The 23,729-nt window shown below is 39.4% G+C and overlaps 1 protein-coding gene across 1 annotated transcript in view; it reads right to left on the bottom strand.

The window, feature by feature from the left end:
- cadm1b (cell adhesion molecule 1b) overlaps nt 1-23,729 on the bottom strand; it is a 122,237-nt gene that overhangs the window by 24,518 nt on the left and 73,990 nt on the right. The window contains exons 2-8 of the mRNA XM_020928746.2: nt 20,810-20,830; nt 14,332-14,478; nt 8,256-8,408; nt 7,169-7,306; nt 3,316-3,474; nt 1,826-1,922; nt 491-663 (exon numbers count right to left, since the gene is read on the bottom strand). Of these exons, the coding sequence (XP_020784405.2) occupies nt 491-663; nt 1,826-1,922; nt 3,316-3,474; nt 7,169-7,306; nt 8,256-8,408; nt 14,332-14,478; nt 20,810-20,830 (888 nt within the window). The remainder of the gene's footprint in view (nt 1-490; nt 664-1,825; nt 1,923-3,315; nt 3,475-7,168; nt 7,307-8,255; nt 8,409-14,331; nt 14,479-20,809; nt 20,831-23,729) is intronic.

Genomic DNA, 23,729 nt, shown 5'->3' with positions numbered 1-23,729 from the left:
TCCAAATAACTTAAGTACAAAAATCTACTTAATCTAAACTGGGCAATTGAAGGCAAGTACATTTTGAAATCATATACCAAGATAAAGTATGCGTTGCAAGTTATGTTGAAAATAGACAACACTGACAAATGAAACAGCCAATTTATTTTCAAAACACAAACTCTTAAGTATGTGTTTTTTCCCCCAAACAAACTTCTATAATATTAATATGTCCCTCTGTAAACCCATTTCCTGTTATTTTAACAACAATTTTAGCAGAGCGGGGCATAGCCAACAGACACTTTATCCATCACTTATTAGGCATACTTACTACACTGGCACCACAAATCTGCAGCATATTTTTTTAAGCTTTAGAGATTTGCTAAATGTAGCCACCTTCTGTGATTCTGAGCTCAATAATTACTTACATGTATATATTTCTGATCACAAAAGCAATGTTAATCTGCTTTATAGCTACTACTAACAATTTATAAAATAGAAACTGTCATACCATAGACGTAAAGAATGTAGTCATCGAAAGCCTCTCCCACAGCGTTGGAGGCCACACAGCGATAGGTCCCATTGTAGGACTTGTTCAGATTCTCGATGTAGAGGTCTGAACCAGTGACCACAGCGTGAGGGGGCACGTCTTCATCCACTCTCAGCCAGTTTATCTGATGAGGACTGAGGACAACACAGGGACACAGTCATTAATGGGCTGTGCAGTTTTTTGATCCATGTTATAATGTAATTTCCTCATCAAAAACATACCTGTGTTTTGTTTCATTCACACATGCTTAACACCGGTATTCTCACAAACAGAAAACACTTCTGATGTCATGTGGTAATACAGGAAGTGCATCCCAGTGTTTTTAAATGCTATACATCTTCACTATAATAATTTGGATGATTTCAACTCTGGAATTGCCAATTGCTACTGAACAAAAGGTAAAAGGTAGCTGTTAAGTTGAAAACTGCTACTAAATGACATCACAAAGTGGAACAGAGCAGTTTGAGCTTTGTTGATGTAAATGGACTAATAAATAAATTAATCACTGAAACAAAACACAACTCCGAGTAGTTTTTTTGAGGAGGTAACAGCATTATAACATGGCTTAAAGCTCAAGAATCCATTTTGTGTAATGTAGGACCTTTAAGAAAGTAAATCTTGCAAATGAGGGATTACATGGAGTAAGTCAATTATCCTGAATGTGCATAACAGATAAAGAATGGAAAAAGAAAGACATGCATTAATACAAAGTAGGATGATTTGTCAATTGTTTTATATTCATATGCTGTTGGCCCAAAGGCTTTATTGCCAGTTGTAGCGTGAAATGGGGGATAGAGAGGGGGGGTGGGAGGGTAGAATCGAACCTACAACACTGAAATGATAACAGTCACATATGTGCAACAAAACAACATTTTAATCAGTGACATTTAACACTGAAAGTTGTCCAGTTCCTTCCTCCAAAGTTTGAACTCTGCTCCAGACCACAGGCTTTTATGGACAGAGGATTGGCTGTAGTCCTCTTGATTAAAAAGACCCCAGCTGATCACTGACAATTTGAGACAACTGGATCCGGATATTTGATTAAATTTGGAATTACCCAGCCCTAGTATATTGGTAGAAGAAGTTGTAGAAATAGTAGTCACATTAGTATTTTGTCCATGATCCTTCAAATCCCAATAGTGCATTCATTTTGGAAAATAATCTTTATCTAGGTTTTATTTCCCTAGTAAGTGAATTATATTTTTACAAGAAACAAAATATGCATGGAAATTGTAAAGGTATGATTTTTAAATGAGCACATAATAAAAAATAAAAATTAAAAATCAATATACTCACTGCGGTTTCCCCTCTGCGATGCATGTCAAATCTAAGTTGTCTCCCTCTCTTGTCAAACCTTCAGGATATGTCACCACAATCTTCACTTCGGGTTTATCTGAAAAGAAACACACAATACTCCAGTGCCCCATGTTATAACACGGCAGCCCTCCTTGCACCCGCAGCTAAAGAGTACAGTACTACCACATAATGAATCGCGCTGCGCAGGGAAACTCGTACATGAAGTCAAATAGCCCAGAGTAACATAATGGTGGATAAGGTGATTTTTCCATGTGCTCAGAAGACATACCAGGTCTACTGTAGCTTACAGCAAAAACGATTTTTCCCTTCTTATCAATGCTCACCAAAGATTACCAAAATGTCAAGCGGCTCCAGTCAAGCTTTTTCTTTTTTCTTTGAAAGGTCAAACAAAACAGTTGTCTATCTGAAATAAATTAATATTCCATACAGCCTATAAAAGGGTACGTTAACCTTTCCTTGATGTTGAACAGTGTAAGGCAGCCAGTATTACCTGTACAATCACTGCACTATTAAAAGAACACCTATATTTTGTCTGACATCAAGGAAAGTTGATATGTTTTCTTTCTTGGCCTTATCTAATAGGCCACTTCATGGAGACTATTTCAGATTTCTTTGAGACATGATCAAGTTTCACATTAACTACTCTTTTCCAAAACCCAGGATGTACCTCTAAATGGTTGCCAGGTACTCCAATATATTTGAGTTTAGCGTAACTGTGTAACATTTCTGGTGAAGCATCTGCTACCTGCTTGTCTCCATGGAGCTGTAATTACCTTGCCTGGAATGTTCCACAGTATGGCCTTTCACTTATTTATCCATGGCAGACAAAGGGGACAACACCAGATCAGATCTTTAAAGACCCAACTTCATAGTAGGAATGCAGGTATTTTGAGCAATAATACACACGTGTAGGTAATGGCTAAATTCACTACAGTTATGTTTTAATGCCATTTTTTTTTTTAAACCTTCTTGGCAAAAATGATCTCTATAGACACAAGCAAGTGTCAGATCCCCTACTAGAAAAGTTACATAAATAGTTATATACTACTACTACTATTACTACTATTACTACTATTACTACTATTACTACTAACTGGTAAATTGATTTCTATAAACCCATCTCAATAAATACATCATACAAGTGTGCTTTTTCTGTCCTTTTTGGTGTTTACAATTTGAGAGTTCTTATAAAGTAGCAAGGTTAAGGAAGGACATGTTTGTGCCCACAGGCAGCATTATGCTCAGTGATTGACAGTCCACCAGTGTGTTCAAGCTAAAAATAGTGTTATGGTGCTGATTCCAAAAGTCAAATGAATTCAAAGTTTTTTTTTTCTCTTGGGTCAGGGCTGTATTATAAAATGCCAAGTCATATCCCTCTATAGAAGCCACAGTTTAGTTAATTGTGTTTGCAGAGGGGCTTGGCAGTACATGCAGTTTCTTGGAGTAGTGTGCATCTCTCGGTCACTTACATAGCACTTCCAAGTGTCTTTGAGCCAGGAGGTCCTTTACAGCCGGGTGGTCAATGATGCAGTCCACTGGCACTCCATCATCGTCTTTGGTGACAGAAAACCTCACGCGGCTGCTGACGGTAAACATCCTGTCATATGTCTCCTCCACCGTGGCCTCTCCTGGAAAAACACCACCGGCACAAGACAGGAGGAAAGTTAAGTGCAGCTCCGCTCAGAAAACTGCCATCAAATCGTACCGCCTCACAGCCCTGCACTGACCTAATGAGCAAATAGTCAGAGATATTAGAAGCACATACCTGTCTACGAGCACTGCTTTCAGATGGCATTTACATTTAATTTATGATTCAAAGATGTGGAGCCCAAACTCAGCTTTAGTGGACTGTGATGGGCCTCGGGCCTTCATTTGTGACAGGAGCAGCGCGGAGCACAGGGTTCTATCAGCACTATAATGAAGGCTGTGCAGTTTGAGACTGGGGCATTGTTGGGGCTCACCCTGCAGTAATCTGCTGCCCACTAGGCCCTGGGCTGTCAGAGGGGCATTCATTTAGAGAGCATTACAATGCCACAGGGGCGCGGCATTAGCTGCGGTGCTGAGTGCGATGGTTTACTCGCACTTAATGAAGTGAGGAAATAATTACAGCCCTACTCTGACCTGCAGCACACTTCCATTTGAGCCGCGTCACCGGGGAGTCCAGTCTCAGGCCAAAATACTGTTGTTCCACAGTGGATGATCTCACAGGCCTCCTGATGGAAATGAACCCATGTAACACACACTGTGCACTGCCTCCGAGTGGACTACACAACATTTACAGTAGTGGGAGGTGTGAGAGCTCAGTGCACTGCAGACCATTAAACTTGACTGGCTGAACAGGCTCTTTAAAACACACCGGATGTTCCTGTAATGTAGGAGCCATAATAATCTATGAGACAAAAGACAGGGAATGTATGTGAACCTGTGATGACAATGTATAAAACATAGGTTAGAATGTGCGAAATGACATTTAAAATTCAGTTCTATATACAAAATGTACAATGTATGCATTCATCAGATTTAATTTATTCTTGAGCCAAGTAATTTCATGGGTTAGCTGCAGTGTGTCATAAAGAGCACAGAAAAAGTGATCATTCAGGACCTGTTTTGTTTAAGTAAAAACTAATGGATGGAAATCTCATTAGTATGCAATTTATACTGTACAATTTATATATAGCTAGTAACATACATTTGGGCAGATCTGTGTTTTAATAATGCACATTGTCCCACTGGGAAGCTTTGAAATAGCTCATGCATGCTAAATGGCAAAACTAAAGGGACAAACTGCTCTAATCAAGTCAAGAAAAAAACTCTCACCCTACGTGCTAATTGAAAAAGTCTTGCTGAATAATTTAGAGGGCTGAAATATTTCAAATGATTTTACAACTTGTGAAGCCACTAATTTAATTCTGCGGATCAAACCATCTTAAAATTTTGTCCTCCACCAAACGCCTGTCAATTATCAGTGTCATCTCAACTTTGACAAGAAAAACAAGAGTGATCAGGTCGAGGAAGGACTCCAATCTGAATGCAGAGGAGACTGGAGTGTTGCAGCAGAGACGTCAAATCAAACGCGCTTGTGAGCATCAACTACTGATCAATCCCAGTGCAATCAAGCATAGCGCTCCTCAGGGTGACATGGTGCCTCTGCGCGTTTTGAGCCCGGCCTCTTGCCTGCCAGCACAGTGCGCCAGCATCACTGATCCTGCTGTCTGTAGCTGCCACCGCTCAATGTTCAATAAAACTGTCAGCACTGAGTAAAAATGTACTCTAATACTCCTCTGCAACTGCACTGGGTTTACTTTTACACTGGACCTTTTAAATGTTTTACAGTTTCACCTGTAGGACTGTAATGATTTATCAACTAACTGTGAATAGTTGACTATGAAAAATAATCAGTCATATTTTAATAAGTGCAGTCATTATCCAGACTCACATACAAAATATTGGTAATACTTTATTTTAGTATACACTTATCTAAACTAACTAAATACCTGCTAATTAGTGTAGTAGTGTAATTTGTCATTCATTAGTATTTATTCAACTCTTATTGTCTTATTTTGCTGCTAGTTATACATTTACTAACACATTCCTCTTAATAAACTCCTTATTAGTTAGATCAGTTACATGTTAATAAGTATCGCCTAATAAAAGTTTTACCAAAACGTGTTATCAAAACATGTAATGATTTAACTTGGAGCATTTTTTTTATTATTGTATTTTAAATCATATTTGAAAATAGATGTGTTTACTTAACAAGGCTGTACACAATTTTCCACGTAGTTGTGCAAAATTTGTTTTACTCCTGTACAGATGTTGTAAAAGCATCTTGAGTTTAAATGGGACTACAGAGTGCATTATGCATCTAATTACAGAGCGCTTTATTCTCCAAATACCAGGAATACGCTGTTAGCATGCTAATTATTGTTAGCTTTACAAAGATGGCAAAAGGCACTCTGAAAGTTGTAGAAAGCGCTTATAAACTCATTGCAGTGAATAATTAGGGTACTTGGAATACATATGAAACAGGAATGCCTTTGGACTGCTGCAATTTGTTTAAAATGAACTAGAACTAGTGCTGTTTTTAATATAGTACAAAGCAGTCAGGTAGTACTATTTTGGAGAGTGCATTTTTTACAGAACTTACATAGAAAATCTCCATTAATTAGCGACTTTGTTTGTAGCATAATAAATATAATATACACTCATACATAAGACAGTATTTCTTTAATATAATTTCTTTGAACAGAATCGTGTCGTTTGTGGTAACCGGCCTTTTTCCCACCTTGCAGTCTCAGCCCTAAACCCTGTAGGCCTGAACCTGCCAGCATGATAAATGGCTGCTAAAGCTCTCTGCACGTTTGCAAGTATGTTTAAATTAGCTAGCACATTTCCTTTTGGCTATTAAGGACTGGCCTTGGCAGTGCACTGAAACAAGAGACAAACATGATCAGAGAGATTGTGTAAAAGTGATGTGATGTGCGCCTTTAAACTTGAAGCGTGGAGGAGCTAATGAATAGTTTGAAACATGCATAATGAGTAGTGATTTGTGTTTCCAGGGTACGGGGGGCCAGGACACTTGGACCAGCTTTTATGTAGCCACTGCCGTTATGGATTAGCCCTCTCAGCGTGTCAGTGGCATTTCGCTGATCCGACCGTCCTGTTGTCTCACTCTCCCTTACACAACCATCAACAACTTCCCAACACAAATCGACTTTGACTCCTGCGGGGAGCACTGGAGGCACAGATGGCATTTAGCTTCACATTCAGTCTTGTCTAAATATTTCATCTCTAGACAAGCCAAATGAATCCCCTCCGATCAAATCCTATCCATATATACAGCGTAACAACACTTCGGATGGCCACTTTAAATGTTTATGGAGAAGTAAATATCTCCCCTTGGTAAGAGTAAAGGCAGTGAGTGAGTATTTAATCTCTCTAATTACAACTGAGAAGTGTGAAGGATTTTGCAGCGTTATGAAGCTGACCATGACTCACTGACACATACATCTACATACACATACATTACATATTAAAGTGACAAATACAAATCACAGAAGAATAAAGTAATTAATAACTGATATAAAGAAATAGTAAACTATAAACTAAAACTGTAATACAAACAAACATTAAAAGATTGGTGGAACTACTTTTCTTTTGGCAGTGTTCTGAACATGTCAGTCAACATAATGGTACAACATGTATAGGAGCTAGGAGCTGTACTTTTGGTCCACATAAGAAACTTGTAGAGATGGAGGATGAAGGAAGTGGACAGAGTCAGAGCATGTGAGGCAAACTGCAGCAGGCTGTTACTGCACTGACCTGTCAGTTCCTCCTCCCCTTTCATCCATCGGATGGAGGCGGCTGGCTTACTGCCCATGGCCGTGCAGGTGAGCTCTGTCTCATTGCCCTCGCTCACCAGGTCCTCCCGGCTCTCGATGATTGGGCTGCCCGGCGGGACTGTCCCAAAGAAAAGGCACAAACTGTCAGAAAAATACTGACCACCACACAAATCACACATGAACTATCATAAGCTTGAAAAGATTAGCTGTCTTATTTTTCAATAAGGTTAGGCTATTTCATGGTTTATTTTATAGGGATATAAAGTGGATATCTGTTTAGCTAACACCACATAGAATTTCCAAGCATAACATAACTTAAATATTTTCCTGTTTTCCTTGTGGAAATCATTTTTTGGGCAGGAAATACATGGGTCTGTAATGTTGCCAACACTCCAACAAAATGAATATGGTACTTTGGCGCTGATGTAGTTGGTACATTTTAATCATATGTAAAAGTCCACAGCACAGACTGGGCTGAGTGATCCCTCATCGCTCCTGTGACATTGCTGCATAACAGGCTGTACCCCTCTCACTCACACTCTCCAGCAGAAAGTCAGCAGGGTGTTTATTTCAAGGACTCTTCATGGCAACCCTTGGTTCAGAAATACTGCAGCTATGTTTCAATTGTACATCTCCAGTAATTACTTAAAGTGCTTTTAATTCCTTTCAATCCCCCAGGATGTCTGCATGTATAATAAAGCTTAACTAGAGTCATTTCATTGCAAAGCATCAAAGTGTACCACAGCTGACTCTCAATGGGGACTCATTTGGAGCAGCCAAGTCAACATTCACCGGGATTCACAGAGTCAACACAGCTGCCAGGACCGATACGGGCGGAGCCATCCGCTTCAGCATCTGCTCCTTTTCGTACTGACTTTGCCGTTGAGCATCACAAGGACCTAATTGACTCACACTTTGTTTCACTTGCAAGAGCTAAATCAAAGATATCTACAGTATTCCCCATTTTCACTGTATATACCCATATTTGAACTGTGAGCGGAAACAATGCAGAGCCTGTGTGGAGGAGACACTGCTGTTTGCACTTCCACAAGCAACCTTGCACCTACCCAAGACAGTGATGTCTGCGTAGGCTTCCTGAGGAGGATCAGTGTAGAGCTGGCACACGTAGCGGCCCTCGTCCGAGAGTGACACATTGGACAGAGACACCCGCAGCTCGTTGTCAGAGAAATTCACCAGCTGGAACCGGGCGTCCTTCAGAGCTGTGGGCATACAGGCAGAGACAGTGAGGCCAGGGAGGGACATGGACAAGAGACACTGCCAGACGAGCGGCACTAGAGGTGAGAGAGAGAAAACAGCAAAGAAAAATGAGAACAAGCTTGGAGAGGAGCAGCGGAGTGCTGCCCTTTTGTGTGCTTTCTCCTTAATTGAGTAAAAGAAAAGTGAGTTTCAAAATGATTCATACAAGTTGATTTATAAAGTAGCTTTACAGTCCACAGAGCACTCACAGACACGGGAAAGTGTGAAGAGTGCTCATGAGGACTCCTAACAAGCTAGGAAAGTCCAGGAACTTAAAATGGGCTGCTACTGGTCATGGATGGCTGCAACAAGCTAACATATTCCAGGAAAAGAAGAGGCATTCAAACATACATAATGAATTAAATCAGAGTGTGGAGAGGGCCCAGCCTCTAAGTCCGCCTGCCTCAGAAGCTGTATACTAATGCCTTGGTGGATGGTATTTTCTTTAATGCTGTCAAAGTGGGTTAGATGTCTGTCTGACTTTTTGATTTGGGTCAGCCCTCTCCTTGAGCGCTCTTTTACATAAACAGCTTGGGTTGGTTTGATTGGGGGTATTTTTGATGTTTTGACCTGACATTTCATCAAGTCCTCTTTTGGCTTTTTAAGCTAGACAGACTTAGGCTCTGTCTGTTTCTAAAGTGCAAAGAGACGTGTTGCCATCGGGCTTTAGACTTGAGCATCCTAATCACTACTACAGGTCATAAAGCTACATCGGCATGATACTCAGCACCTGTATTATAAAAGAAGCATATAAAAGTCAGAGATGTGCTGTGCAGATCAACTACACCTGTGCTAATGCCAAGTAGCAGTAGCCTCACTACTGTAGACAAGTGAAAAGGGCCGAGTATCTGTCTCCATAAAGCTCTGCAGTTTGACATACTGACATGATGTGACAGCCTACTGCACCCTAGTCAATTTGCTTCTAAGCTAGCCCAAGCTCAGAGGAAAATGTCCATTACATTAGGGGTATATTTAATAATAACTACACTATAATTAGCCTTATAAAGCATGATAAGGACTTCATCATACTGAACAAATAGTTTAGTGATGATTTTGGTGTAGTAACTAATTAGAGGTTAAGAGTTAGGGTGTTAATTAAGGCTTAGTAGCAATTTAAGTAAGGATTAGTGGTTGTTCATTATAAATTAAGTTTTTAGTCTTTCCTTATAATCAAGTAGTTATTTTATTTTATTAACAAAAGGGTAAAATAACTATCAGGTGTGCAGAATTATTACTGAAACCTTTACAATACCAATATTTTACCATTCACTAAAAATTTGTCCTGACACGATAACAACATTTGAAGTGTGATGTATTGGTGAAGTAAATATAGATGATAAACAATAATGCTGAAAATAATTTATACCACCAACGCAAAAACCCAAACAGCAGATTTAAACCTGTAACTATTCTATAAATCTACAATATTATTAAAAAATCATGAGCTGCATTACAAAGAATGAACCACTTTAGTATATAGTCTGTATCTATAATGATTCATAAAAGTTATAAATTCAAACTTTTACGGTTTAAGTTTTATTATAAAGCCAAAAAATAACCAAAAATCTCCCAGTACTGCAAAGAAAATGTGCACGTGATAAATACTGGGACAATATATTGACAATATATAAATGTACCAGCTTTCATATACTAAATGATAAATCAGTGTAGTAATTATCGTGACAAGCCTACTACAAATATTAAAAAACAATATTACTTCATTACTCATATGTATTTTGTTGAGTGAAAGTTGAAAGCTGAAAAGAGCTACACAAACAAGTGCAGCCTGTGAGCCCACGTCGCAGTCTGTGCCTAACACATGTTGAACAGACAAAGAGTTGTGAGCCAATACTGGGCCTTTGTTTCACTGACCACTCACAGTTGGTTGACCTTGGCACAGCACATAAAGACCACAGTTAAATACAACAACTTTTCACTAACTGGCTTGGCACATAACAGCAGCCACACCACACCCGGCACCGCCAGTCTGTGAACACTTTCAACTAACAGATGATGAAGTAAGGAGATCCACAAGACAAATGCTAAGATCGATCTTAGCACCAGAATAAGAGAAACATTTGAAGAGTTCATTTGTAAATACAGACTTTAAAATTTTAATCAAGTAATCTTTAATGTTTTCAAAAGATAAGTGTATTTTACTGCCTCCATGATAAAATCCACATACATTATTGTCATTGGTTATGTCTGCAGAACATGCCAACAAAACGAAAAATATTTTTAGCCAATTTTTCTAAACGGAGATATCTGCTTTTGCAATTGATCTCTTCATTTGTAGAACAACATGAAAAACTGAAATGTATTACTCTTTATACAAGTCAATATACCAGTCTAACAAAACAGATTTTTCAAAAAACATTTATATTTAAGCCCAGTGTATGTGATAAGTCTTATTGTTTATTAGACCATCTGGCCTCCATACAGACTCATACAGGATTAGTTTCAAATCTAAGTCAACCATAATATTGGAGCTTTAGGGTATGTTCCCAGTTGTCCTGGTTAGATCCTGGTTTGTGCGCAGTTTAGTTTACTGTTTAGTTGACTGTGGTAGTTCTGTTCTAGTCCTGGTTTAGTCCTGGTCAATTTCCCAATTTGGATGTGTGTGCAGGTGTTAAATGTTAAATGTTCCTTCTGTCTCTGACACTTTCACTTAGAGATTAGGGTTGTGCAATTAATCAAATTTATAATTATGATTTCAAGTAATACGCAATTACAAGAAGGTTGCAATCAAAAATACAATTAATTAACTTCTGTTCAGAATGATATGAGGCCTGTTCTACCCTGCAAAATCTGGACCAAAGCTACTCCTCTATCCACAGCCGCTTTGAAAACAAGTTCTATGATATTACTAATAAATAATGATAAGTCTATGTTTTACTTTCTCTACAGGTACTATGTTATGCAAAATTGGCTATTGTGAGCTTTTAGCCATATTAAAGTGGCCTAGAGTTGTGTTTTGTTTCATTAACACATATTTGAATGATCCTGCATTATTAGTTTGCCTACATCTCCAAAGCTCACGATGCTGTTTCACCTTGTGATACCATGAAGCTGTAGTTTTCATGTTAACAGCTACCTTTTACCTTTTCTTCAGTAGAGATTGACATTTCCAGATCTGAAATTATCCAAATGATTCTAGTGAAGGTGTATGGAGTTTAAAAACACAGTGAAGCACTTCCTGTATTACTACATGACATCACAAGGTGGAACAGAGTGTTTTCTGTTGAGGGAACACAGCCTAAATATGCAGGGTTTATGTAAACATGTGTCAATGTGTGAAAAAAACAAAGCTCTGGGTATGTTTTTGATGAGGAAATAACATTATAACTTAGATCAGAAAATTGCGTAATATGGGTCCTTTAATTTTTACAGCATTGTTTGAAATTATTGTCTTTTTAATTACAAGTCAGATATATTTTTTGGCATACACATGAATGCTTTGTTGTTGTCCAATACTCCAAACCATCATAAACTTGTGTAAATGACTTCAGCTGTCAGTGGTTATGTTATGATCCACTGTTGAACATCTCATTCACTAATTGTGTCTAAGCAACGGGACCTGTACCATGTAGTGCATCTGTATTTGGAGCATGAAGTTGTTGTGTGTCAGTGGATCTGTTAGCTCTAGTTACTTGTGTGTGTGAATCAGCATCTCTGTTCTTGTCCCCAGCTCGCGTCCTGGTGTAGCTGCTGTTTACTTCCTTGTACATAAAGATGTGGAGCGCTGTGTGGAGCGGGCCTGTTGACAGCTAACAATGCCACGGGCGGAGGGGGGTCCCGCACAGATATGAGTCCTCCAGGAACACAGCCCAGAATAGCAGTCGGACCCCCCCACAGGACAACACACAGGAGCCAGAGTCAAACAACGCTACTGCTGCTGTCACCGAGCTGCCATAAAGACTGATCTAATTGTAGATAAACCAAAGCTTTTGTGTTGGTAATTGGCAGTAGCACTTCATTGATTAAGGCAGAGCAAAATGACACAGCCTATTTTAAAACGCATATGGAGCGGTTCACTACAAATAAAAGGCTGAATGACTAATGCGGCGGGGAAAAAAAAGGCTGATATTGATTGTTACAAGGATGTCAGACTTAATTATTCGCTGCTGTGTTTCATTTAAATCATCCTGTCTTTTCCAAAACACATATTACAAATATGGTGCCATTAGATCCCTTAAACCTGCATTCCTCACTTAAATTTTCATGTAACTTTCTTTCTAAAATCTTTTACTTTTCAAAGTGGAAGTGGAAAAAACGTCACAGGCTGCAGCAGCAAGGAACAGCTGGGATGTGATGGAGACTGAAATAAGGAAGGTCCTCATTCACCTTGAGTCTTGGCGTCTGTCCCAGTCACAAACAAGTAAAAAAAAACAAACAGGAAAATTCAGGCTAGAAGTAGCACATATGCTCATGCATAAGCATAATGTTCAATATCCTAATCTACCAGATTATCGTAAAATCGAACGGTGACAAGGACACCAAACTGCTCCCATTATGGAGGCACTGTGTAGTATCTCATATTAATCTCAACGTTTTCGGGGCTTAATGACTTGTGAAAATGAGCCAAAAGAGTCAAGGACAAAAGGTATTAAGTTTGCATGGACAATTGAATACAAAGATTTACTAAATTGGTTAAACTGTCACATAATCACAAGGAAACATTTCACACGTGATTGAATCAATCTGTAAGAATACAAAATTTAATACAAATATGTGCCTAGGTCTGGAATAAATATTTCTTTTTCATTTTGTATTTTAAAATTCTGCAAAACATGAAAAACTGTCCTCTTGTTCAATTTTTTCCCCATTTTTTACTGACATTCTCAGATATTTTAATATTCCAGTGGAATTATTATGTGTTCTAACCTTTGCTGTTTTCTACTTACTGTTCATTATATGTTAGAAAAAATACAGCTGACAGAACAAACTCTACACTTTGATATCTTGAGTAACATATTTTACAGTATTTACAGATGCAGATGTACAGCGTAACTTTTCTGGTAGCTGGTTCACCTTGCTTGTCTCCATAGATGTTGCTTTGCTTGAAATATTTCACAGTATAACAACAAACCCCTTACCAGTGAAGGACTCAGTACCAAATTTTTGCTACATAAATAAAAGTACAGATACTCAAGTAAAAGTATCACATGAAAAAATCTATTTAAGTAAAAGTATTCAGGAACCTGTATAAAAATACACTTAAAGAGTAAAAAGTAAAAGTATTTTGCATAGATTGAGATCTAATAGTGTTATAATTTTGATAAAGATTTGTACTAAATTTTGTTCAACAGCAACAACTGAACTGATTTGTTGTTTTATTGGTTATATTTTTGTTTGCTCAAATATATATAATATAAAAATAACCCCTCAGCCTTTTCGGCAGATCTCAAACAACTTGGTGAAAATGTAGTAAAGTAAAACTAAAAAAATATTAACTTTAAGATGTATTGTAAAATGTGTGTGTTTAAATTAAGTACATATACCTAAAAATTTTACTGAAGTACAGTACTTCACTACTTTATTGACTTTGTTTTGATCCACCATTGCCCCCAAATTTACAGTATATTCAGTTAGAGATGTTTTTATTGCTCAAAAATACCTTGAAACATTCTTACTCTCACTTATAACTTGGCCTTCTGATGCTGCCTGCTTGTCTCCATGAATGGATAAATCAGTTTAATGCCATACTGTGGAAAGTACTAAGAACATACCCATACAAAAAAAAAGGTGATGAACCCTCTACCAGACAGATTACACAGTTTACAATAAACTAAGGATTTTTTATGCAGGGTAGAATCTGTTTAATATAGGTAACCAAAGTTATGTTTTCTTGTCCCATTGTGCAATGTTTTAGGGCTGGTCACTCACGTCTGTAGTCTTTGAAGTAGATGGTCTGTCTGTTGGGGTTGAGGAGCTGGATCACTGAGTCATCATTGTCTCGGACTCTGCAGCTGATGGTGGCTGTTTCTCCCTCAATCACAGTCACATTGTCCGTTGCCAGGTTCTGACCATCCACTAGAAACAACACACAAACAAACAAACAAACACAAAATCAAACATGGCGTGTGCACACTGTCCTTTTTTGGTCCTGATGACGGCTTGGTTTGGCCCTGTTCTAGTCCTAGTCTACTTCTGGTTAAGTGCTGGTTTAGTTCTGGTTAAGTGCTGGTTTAGTTCTGGTCCTGTCCAGATTTACCTCTGGTCTAGTGCTGATTTAGTTCAGGTCTTGTCCAGGTTTAGTTCTGGTCTAGTGCTGGTTTAGTACTGGATTAATTAAGTTTTTTAAGAGGTGATTGTGCACGAGCACGATGTCAGTGATTGCCAACCTTTTTTCTCAAGTACCCCCCAAGCTTTATCTCACAAATAAATTGGTCACACTTTATAATAACCCTTAATTAGCCTTAATAAAACATTAATACAGACTTTATTCAAAATTAACAAATATTTTATTAAGAATGAGCCAGGCTTAATAACTATTTAATTAAGGGGTTATATTTAGTAGTTATAGGATGAACTGAGTAGTGTGAAAGCCTGAATCATTCCTAATAAACTATTTGTTCATGTCAGTCTTCATGCACTATTAAGGGTATTTCGGTGTAGTTATGCATTTTTGAAATTCAAATAGAGTTTCATTTCATTTCCACCTCTCACATACTCCAGGGGTTCTTGCCCTGTTTGGGGAAACACTGGTGCAAGTCCTGCTGCTTGATATTTATGAACAATCAGAAACATCAAATATTCACACTGAAAGGACGTGTGAATAGACTGTGTACATTGTTTGCTGCTGAATCTAATCCTTTTATTATAAGAGCCATGTGCAATGTTTGTCACTATTGATCCCCCCCGAGCTCGGAGTGGGCCCTGTGAGTCAGTGCCAGATGGGCTGTAAGCTCGGCTGCCCACGAAGGTAAGAATAAAGCAAAGGACAAAACGGAGACAAAGAGAGAGTGTAAGAAAGTGTGGAGCAGTGGATCTGGGCAGGGAGGTGCAAAGGAGGAGACGGGCGAGATGCTGTTTTTGGTTAAGCTTTATCAGAGCCCTCCATCTGAGCTTCCATGTGACCACTGTGTACTCAGTCAGTGTGTTGGCGCTGGTGCTGTGTGGCTCCAGGAATAAAAGTGCTCTACGCTCTCTTTGAACATGGCCATTGTTGCTACAGACAGGCGCTGGACCTTGTCATCCTAACTTACACCTTACAGCAAACCCCAGCACAAAAAGACCAGCTTTGTTTCCCCTCCTTCACAGAATCAGAAGTCACCCTGTACTATATTTATCTGGCAGGAGTGAAAAAAAGAAAATACGTTTTAATACCGCAGATTCACACCAAAGTAACAACATGCAGCCACAGCCCCAAGAAAACATCAAAAGCCCATTTGCATGCCTGAGTTGTCAGACACCTCTATTGCATTCTGACATTTACAAAGTGGGAAGAAAAAAACACCTACATTTTCAGATAGGGATAATGGGAATAGACAGCAAACTAGCATGATTCAGAATGAACCCTCAGAATGTGGAAAGCAATAAGAAATTAACCTCCTGTAGAGAAAAGCTCTGAAGACCTGTCTGACGCAATGAACAACCCATTTCATTTCACTCTCCTGCCAAGGTTTGGGCTCAGGACAAAGCAGCAAGAGTAACAAGACAGACATTCAACTAGTAGAGAACTTAACACAGGACTGATGTAAAGCCCAAATGAAGCCCCATTGTGTTTGTGCATACCAAATAAGGATGTCACAATATCAAATTTTAGTGTTACAATAATTGTCAGGAGATTTTGTATTATGTCAAAATCAAGCTTGTTTCTAAGTATCAGAGTTTGAAATAGTATCGGGTACAGAACAGAAACGTCATCTTTCATCGATAATTGTGATTATTAAGGTCACTATGATGATAAGAATTTGTGAAAATGTAATGGATTTGTAAATGTAATTAAATCTATATCCAGACTTGGGGAGTAACAGATTACATGTACCGGAGTTACATAATCAGAGTACAAATTATGAGTAACTGTATTCAGTTACAGTTACTGTTTCAGTGAGTGGTAATTGGATTACAGTTACTTTGTTGAAATAAATGGATTACACGGCAGTATTTTCCTGTTTTCACATTTTGGGCTAAACCAGGTCTAAAACCAGGACTAAACCAGGACTAAAACGAGGTCTAAACCAGGACTGAACCAGGACTAAAACGAGGTCTAAACCAGGACTGAACTAGGTCTAAACCAGGACTAAACCAGGACTAAACCAGGTCTAAACAAGGACTAAACCAGGATTAAATCAGGTCTAAACAAGGACTAAACCAGGACTAAACCAGGACTAAAACCAGGTCTAAACCAAGTCTAAACCATGACTAAACCAGGACTAAACCAGGTCTAAACCAGGACTAAACCAGGACTAAACCAGGACTAAAACGAGGTCTAAACCAGGACTAAACTAGGTCTAAACCAGGACTAAACCAGATCTAAACCAGATCTAAACCAGGACTAAACCAGGACTAAAACGAGGTCTAAACCAGGACAAAACCAGGACTAAAACGAGGTCTAAACCAGGACTAAACCAGGTCTAAACCAGGACTAAACCAGATCTAAACCAGGACTAAACCAGGACTAAAACGAGGTCTAAACCAGGACAAAACCAGGACTAAAACGAGGTCTAAACCAGGACTAAACCAGGTCTAAACAAGGACTAAACCAGGATTAAATCAGGTCTAAACAAGGACTAAACCAGGACTAAACCAGGTCTAAACCAAGTCTAAACCATGACTAAACCAGGACTAAACCAGGTCTAAACCAAGTCTAAACCAAGTCTAAACCATGACTAAACCAGGACTAAACCAGGTCTAAACCAAGTCTAAACCAAGTCTAAACCAGGACTAAACCAGGACTAAACCAGGTCTAAACCAGGTCTCAACCAGGACCAATTTGAAGAGAACAAACATGAATTTTCAGGATGTTGTTGGTACATTTATGTAGTTTTAAAAAACATGACAATATCAAGTAATCCAAAGTATTCAGATTACGTTACTCACTTTAAGTATTTTAATGGATTACGTTACAAACTACATTTTGGGATATGTAATCTGTAATCTGTAGGGGAATATATTTTAAAAGTAACCTTCCCAACACTGTCTATATCACAAAAGAGTAAAAAGTAAAGTAATTATATTTTGTTACATATATGTACCAGAGAAAATGTGATGTATTAGTCAGTGTGAATGAAAGTGAATGAAGGACTTCACCATTTTTCAAATTATGAACAAATTATCTGGAAAATCAACAGAACACAATTACACAACGTATATGTGTATTATGTAGACAAAGAAGCACAAGTGAACAGCATTTTTGGAAGTGAAAAGGCAGATTAAACTGCGCAGTCTCTCCCCAATCTTCATCCCACTGACTCTATGCTTTCTCCTGTGGTTCTTATAAAGCCTTAAAATCTTGGCATGATGTCAATAATCATGAATAATGGTTAAATCGTGTTTCTTCTGATACGCTCTCTATACTAGGGATGGTGCAGTATTTTAAAATGTAGTACACACACCAGTAAAAAGGTCCCCCACACCTGTAGACCGGCGCTGCTTAGAGAAACTGGGCCACACATGCCCTTGTTTGGCACCTTCATCACTCAGTGGATGTTTGAAAGACAAACAGTGGCAGCGCAGTGGCTTTGACAGTGATGGACTCGCATCATTTAGGGCTCACCTCCTCACGCTTAATGGCACCTAAGGGTCAAACTTATTATCTCCTTGGCTTGTGTTTGGCACTGACTAATGAGAGATGTCCCGTACCTACCACCTACTGAATATGTGATCGTATGCATGCTTTCCTATTCACTTTTATCCACTGTTGATTAAAAGCAAGGGATTTTTTTTTTTTTTTTTTTCTATTCTGGCTTGTTCAAAATTTTAAAAAAGTAGATAAGAGTCTTACAATTGATCTGTTTTTCATGATTAATATTTTGAAATTAAGAGCAAGCTGTAACTCTTTTATTGAGAATAGTTATCTTGTAAAGCCTGCAATTTGTAATAAAGCGAAAGCATTGTGGAGCTGTTTGATGTCTTTTTATTCACTGCTGTAAAAGTAAAATATTTGGCAGTCATAACAGCAACATAGAGCAGCCTCAAAGCAAGGTTATTCTGCTCCCAATCTGTTGGACTGTGAGAAAAGGGAATGCAAAAAGATAAATTCTCCATAAGGTTTAGCAGCCCCAAGCAAGGTTGGTAGCCCTCCAATATCCCAAGCCTAGGCTCATCTCCAATTCAAAACACACATAAATAACGTCGCTGTGATTAGCAATCCCATCAAAGAGAAAACAAGCCACTTTGTGCAACATGGAGGGTTTTTGCAATTGGAGTAAACATTTTCAATTGCCTCAGCATCCCGGTCATGATTGGGTGCAAATGAGGAGAGGCAGTCATTAATTCTGGGCGTTGGATGGGGGTTAGTGAGGGAGAGGAGCAGGCGGGCGAGCGAGGAATGGTACAGATGACTGGCTGATAAATTCTCACTCAGTCCAGCAGCTGTCTGGAAGAGCAAAGTGCCCCCCTCTCCCATGTGTCGCCATCACAACATATGAATGAAAGAGTTGGGTCCTCAGAACTCTGGAACGCTAAGGGGATGTACAATCTGCTCCTCATCACATGCAAAACACAGCCAGCCAAACCCACCAATTTGGACCCAGAAACTTTATTGGATAGAATTTGTCTGCCTCCTTGAATACTTGGGGTACCTTTCTGGCGTGGACTTGGGCATCTTTGAACTTTTCTCTTTCTTATTTTCGCATCAAAAGACATGAAAGCGGGCAGTGAAAGCAGGACAGCAGCGCCGCCATATCTCCCTGGAGTTACCCCTGTCTGCAGCGGCCGAGTCCTTTCAAGGAACGTCTACAGTCAGTCGTTAACAATAAAAGTTTCCGCAGCGACGGGCTCTCTCTGATGCTAGCTTTTTAGCGCAACACATCTTTCTGCTGCTCAGTCATTAAACCCTGATCCTCATGATGAAATGCTTTTAAAGGATGTTGGAACATAAGAAGGCTCAGTCCGGGGGTATAATTAGTGCGCTGCCATTTCTCTCAGAACCTTGACGTGGGGAAGGTTTGACAAATTTCATACCCACTAATTTGACCATCTCGGCTATTCTTCAAAGACATGCAATCATAGAAAATCAGTGCATCTGTTTGTGTAATAATGGGGCCTACATTACAACAAGAAAATAAGACCATTCAAATAGAAGAAAGCTTTCTGTTCTCAGGATAAGTAGGTAAAAAAGTCCCCATTTTTTGTAATAAAACTAAACAAACACAGCATTAGCTTTCTAATTAGCCTGCTTTTGTAAAGGTTAATAAAGCTCCTCTTGTGCTGCATCGTCATGGTGCATGCCTTTGTGAAGCTTTTAGTGCCATGATGTTTACACATACACGGTGTATGTGACCTACATTACGATATAGAGAGAGGACATTCAGAAAACTAAGTTTGACTTACCTGGAATTGAATTAGAGCATTGAAACTAGTTATACCACTATAATGGATATTATTGGGATGGGAAAATATTACTCTTTGTAAACTACATTCTTCAGTGAAAGTAAGCCTTTACATTACCTTTAGACTTTAAAAAGTTACTACAGCAAAAGTTGTACAAATGTCATTAAAAGTAATTAAGTAACATAAGAAAAGTAGGAGAAATTACTTGTACAATAACATTTATGGCAGTGTTGTGCCATTTTGTTATAATTAAACATTTTACACATGAAAATTAACTGAGCCTGTGGGCTTATTTTAATAATACATTATTGTGATTCCTATTTTATATACGGTGAATGTTTTTATTTTTGCACTATGTATTTAAGAACATTACCAGTATATAATGGATGATTGTGTGGGCAGTCATATTGAAAAGAGACATTATATGAGAGACAGACACCTGCAGATTTAAATGGAGTGTGGAGTGTGGTGTGCGTGATGATTAGTTACTAGAACATGTAATTATTAATTAGTGACAAACACAAATGACATTAATGAAGAAGTGAAGACATAGTGTGATGAGGTGTCACTGGAGCTGACGTTGAGGGGATACACTCACTCACACACACACACACACACACAGGACTGGAACAGCAGGCAATACCCACAAATAGTTGATTTATAACTAACAAAAACAACTGCTTGTGTGCAGATAGACGCCTGCATCTTCCTACAGCGGAGTTGCAACACACAGGCGGCGTATTTCATGTAAATACGCACAGATGAACAGCAGTTGGAACGGACAGCAAATCAACAGAAACAGACAGAAAGCAGCACTTCCAAATGAACAGCAGGTAGGAGAGGGAAGAGAAATGAAGCGGCGTACCTGTCACGATTTCAGCAGCTCCTGTAGCAGCGCAGACACGGACAGGAACAGGGCAGAAAAAAGAGAAGAAGAAGACAGCTTGTGAGAAGACAGGATGCAAGCACACAGCATATCCCTCAGTTAACAAATACATCGCAATAATGTGCACGTTCAAATTCATTACGCTCCATATGCAATTTCCGAGTAATTAAGACGAATACAAAAGGCATCATCAAGTGGTAATTTCTTCCATTTTTCCGGCAGGTGTACACCACCCCAGACATAATGAGGCCTTTTCTCAATTTCCCCTAGTGCGATATTATTACAGAGAGGCTCAGAGGTGGGTATATACTGTATGTGTGTCTGTGTGAGTGTGGGGTGGTGTGGACTTTTGGTTTTTATGCTTGTTCCTGATTGAGATTCCAGCCCAGGTCCATTCTGGTGCAGCCACTGCCTGGAGACTCTCCCCCGGGAGCCCACACGTAGATCCTGGAAGGGAAGAGAGAGCACCCATTCGGAACGGTGCCCACCGGAGCTGGCATCTCCTCACGGGGCATGGGAGACTGGCATGTTCCCAAGTCCCCACAGCGGCGCTCAGGGGCCTGTTACCCTCGGGAGAGCTCCCATCATTCATTGTGTGCTATTCATAAACAACGCCACACGCACATTCACACACATACATTACGCCCTCCTTCAGCGCAGTTTTATTTCTCACAAGCCATTTTTTATTATATTGACATTCAGACAGACTTTCGAGTTTCTTCGACTATTGTAACTCAGAGCAATGGGTCTCTCGGCAGACTGGGGAAGTGACTGCTTGTCTGACTTGTCATTGCTGGCGTAATAAGGGTGCAAGGTATGACACATGTCCTTGTGTACTCCTTTGTGCATTTTCTATGTGTCAGCGATTCCCTCAGGACAAAAAGTATAGGTGACAAATCACACCTGATAGTGAACAAATTTCTAACAGGGTCCACAGGCATGCAACAAAACCTAGCTCAATATGTTATTATGTGCAATTCCAAACTTTTTGTGATAATTGGAAGTGTCACAAATTTTCATCACAAAATGTCCTCTTACAGTTTGGCGATAATACAACACATGTAGTAATGTTCTAACAATGCCCGTACATTTAACACCTTTACAAATTAATATCTGTGGAATAGCCTCAGAGTTTATAAGTGCGCATCAGATATTTTGTAACTTAACTTAATTAATAATAAGGGTATACACTTCATGTTTGATTTGGTCCTGGTTTAGTCCTGCTTTGTTCCTGTTCTTTTCCTGATCCAGGTTTTGTTTTAATTTTAGTCACCATTTAGTGTCAAGTTGATATGGCGTATGTGCACGCCTGAAAACCCTAAAAAGCACTGTATTTGTTTCTAGAAATATCACAAAATAAGTAAAAACATGTTATAAACAGTGACAGCCTATGCTAATGCCTTAAACTATACACTATATTAAACAGCTAGAAATAAGGTGCCAAAAATCTAGTGGCTGATCTAAAAGTGGATATCAAGCTTGAACGCACATCCCAGTCCAAGAAGCCCTCAGGACAGCCTGTAATGAGGCTTTTGAGCTGCTTTAATTGCCAGGTAATTATGGTGTTGTAGCAACATTATGTAAATAGCTCATTATCATCTTGTATATGCACTATATCTGCCCTCATTTGATGTTACTTGTCAGGAAAAGCCCAGTGCAACCTAGAAAACATCTCGCCTTTATACCTGGGCGCAGAGGTGCTTAATCTTGTCAACGGAGACCTATCTAAACAGTGCTGATACAGTGTAGTGACATCTTCCCTAACCCCTCGGTGTGATCTACTTCCTGCTGGTGGCCCCTGAACGGGCTATAAATAGTGCGTGGCTGCGTGTGCCCCTTCCTCCTCCTGTACCTGCAGCACATTAGGCAGGAGTTATGAGGTGCCAGCTCGCCTGTGATTAGATGTCATGGCTGTCGCTCAGCTTAGACAGCAGTGATAGACAGATTTCTGGGGGAACCGCTTGTGATGGCGTGCGCTTGTGAACGCAGCCCATGCACCAATCTGTCAATCACAAGGACGTCCTCCTAATAGCGTCTGTCCTTGTCTCCTCACCCCTGCTCCTTTTTCATCCCCAAAATTCCATTCTCTGCGTTTTAAGGGGCAAAGGCAAAGAAGTGATTTCATTTTTGGGGGGCTTGAGTCTACAGTAATGCTAAATTTCCTGCTGGAGACGCTCATTGTGAAGCTATAAATTTTTGGCAGCACATTTGTCAAAGATGTGAGGACTCAGAGCGCTCTGGTATTCAAGCATCTTTGTTCAGCCCATCGGTTGCCACAATGGAAGCATAATAATGTGCACTTTTTAGTCACCGAGGCAAATGCAAGATCTCGGGAGATTCTGACTGCTGGTAGACTGGCTCATCCTCTCGCTCACACCATCTCAGCTGCTGTAGAAAGCAGTGGGGTAACACTAATGAGGCAACATTCTTTCAGTACTAGCGTGATGCCTTTGAATTAATGCTCCTCTTTTCAGGTAAAACATTCCCTTGCTTATTTATGCTCATGATCCGCGCCGTGTTGTGTGTCAGCATACTTTGTGATAGCACTGCACCAGAGGACACGATACTGCAGCATGATGTGTAGTCCCCCATGGAGATTCACATCAGTTATACCTTTATATGTGTGTGTGCGTGTGTGTGTGTGTGCTGGGCTGTCTGACTGCGTAGAGCTCACTGAGTTTTCATTTAATTAGATGGATCAGAGGTGGGCTTCAAACTTTTCCCTCCGAGGAAGTCGCATGGACAAATGAGCTCCTGCAGAGTGGACCCAATAAACATGGGCCACTTCTAAGGTTAGCCGTTTCAAAAAAGAAAAAAAAAACAAACTATCAAAGACTTGGTTTGAGAAGAAACTTGCAATCCAATGGTAAGACATAAACAACAATAAATTGGCTTTAAA

The sequence above is a fragment of the Boleophthalmus pectinirostris genome, unplaced genomic scaffold (assembly GCF_026225935.1).
Source record: "Boleophthalmus pectinirostris isolate CB_2022bp ecotype Guang Dong unplaced genomic scaffold, ASM2622593v1 HiC_scaffold_9, whole genome shotgun sequence".
NCBI classification, from domain to species: domain Eukaryota; kingdom Metazoa; phylum Chordata; class Actinopteri; order Gobiiformes; family Gobiidae; genus Boleophthalmus; species Boleophthalmus pectinirostris.
Note: the sequence above shows the minus strand (reverse complement) of the source record. Positions and strands in the feature narration are given on the sequence as shown.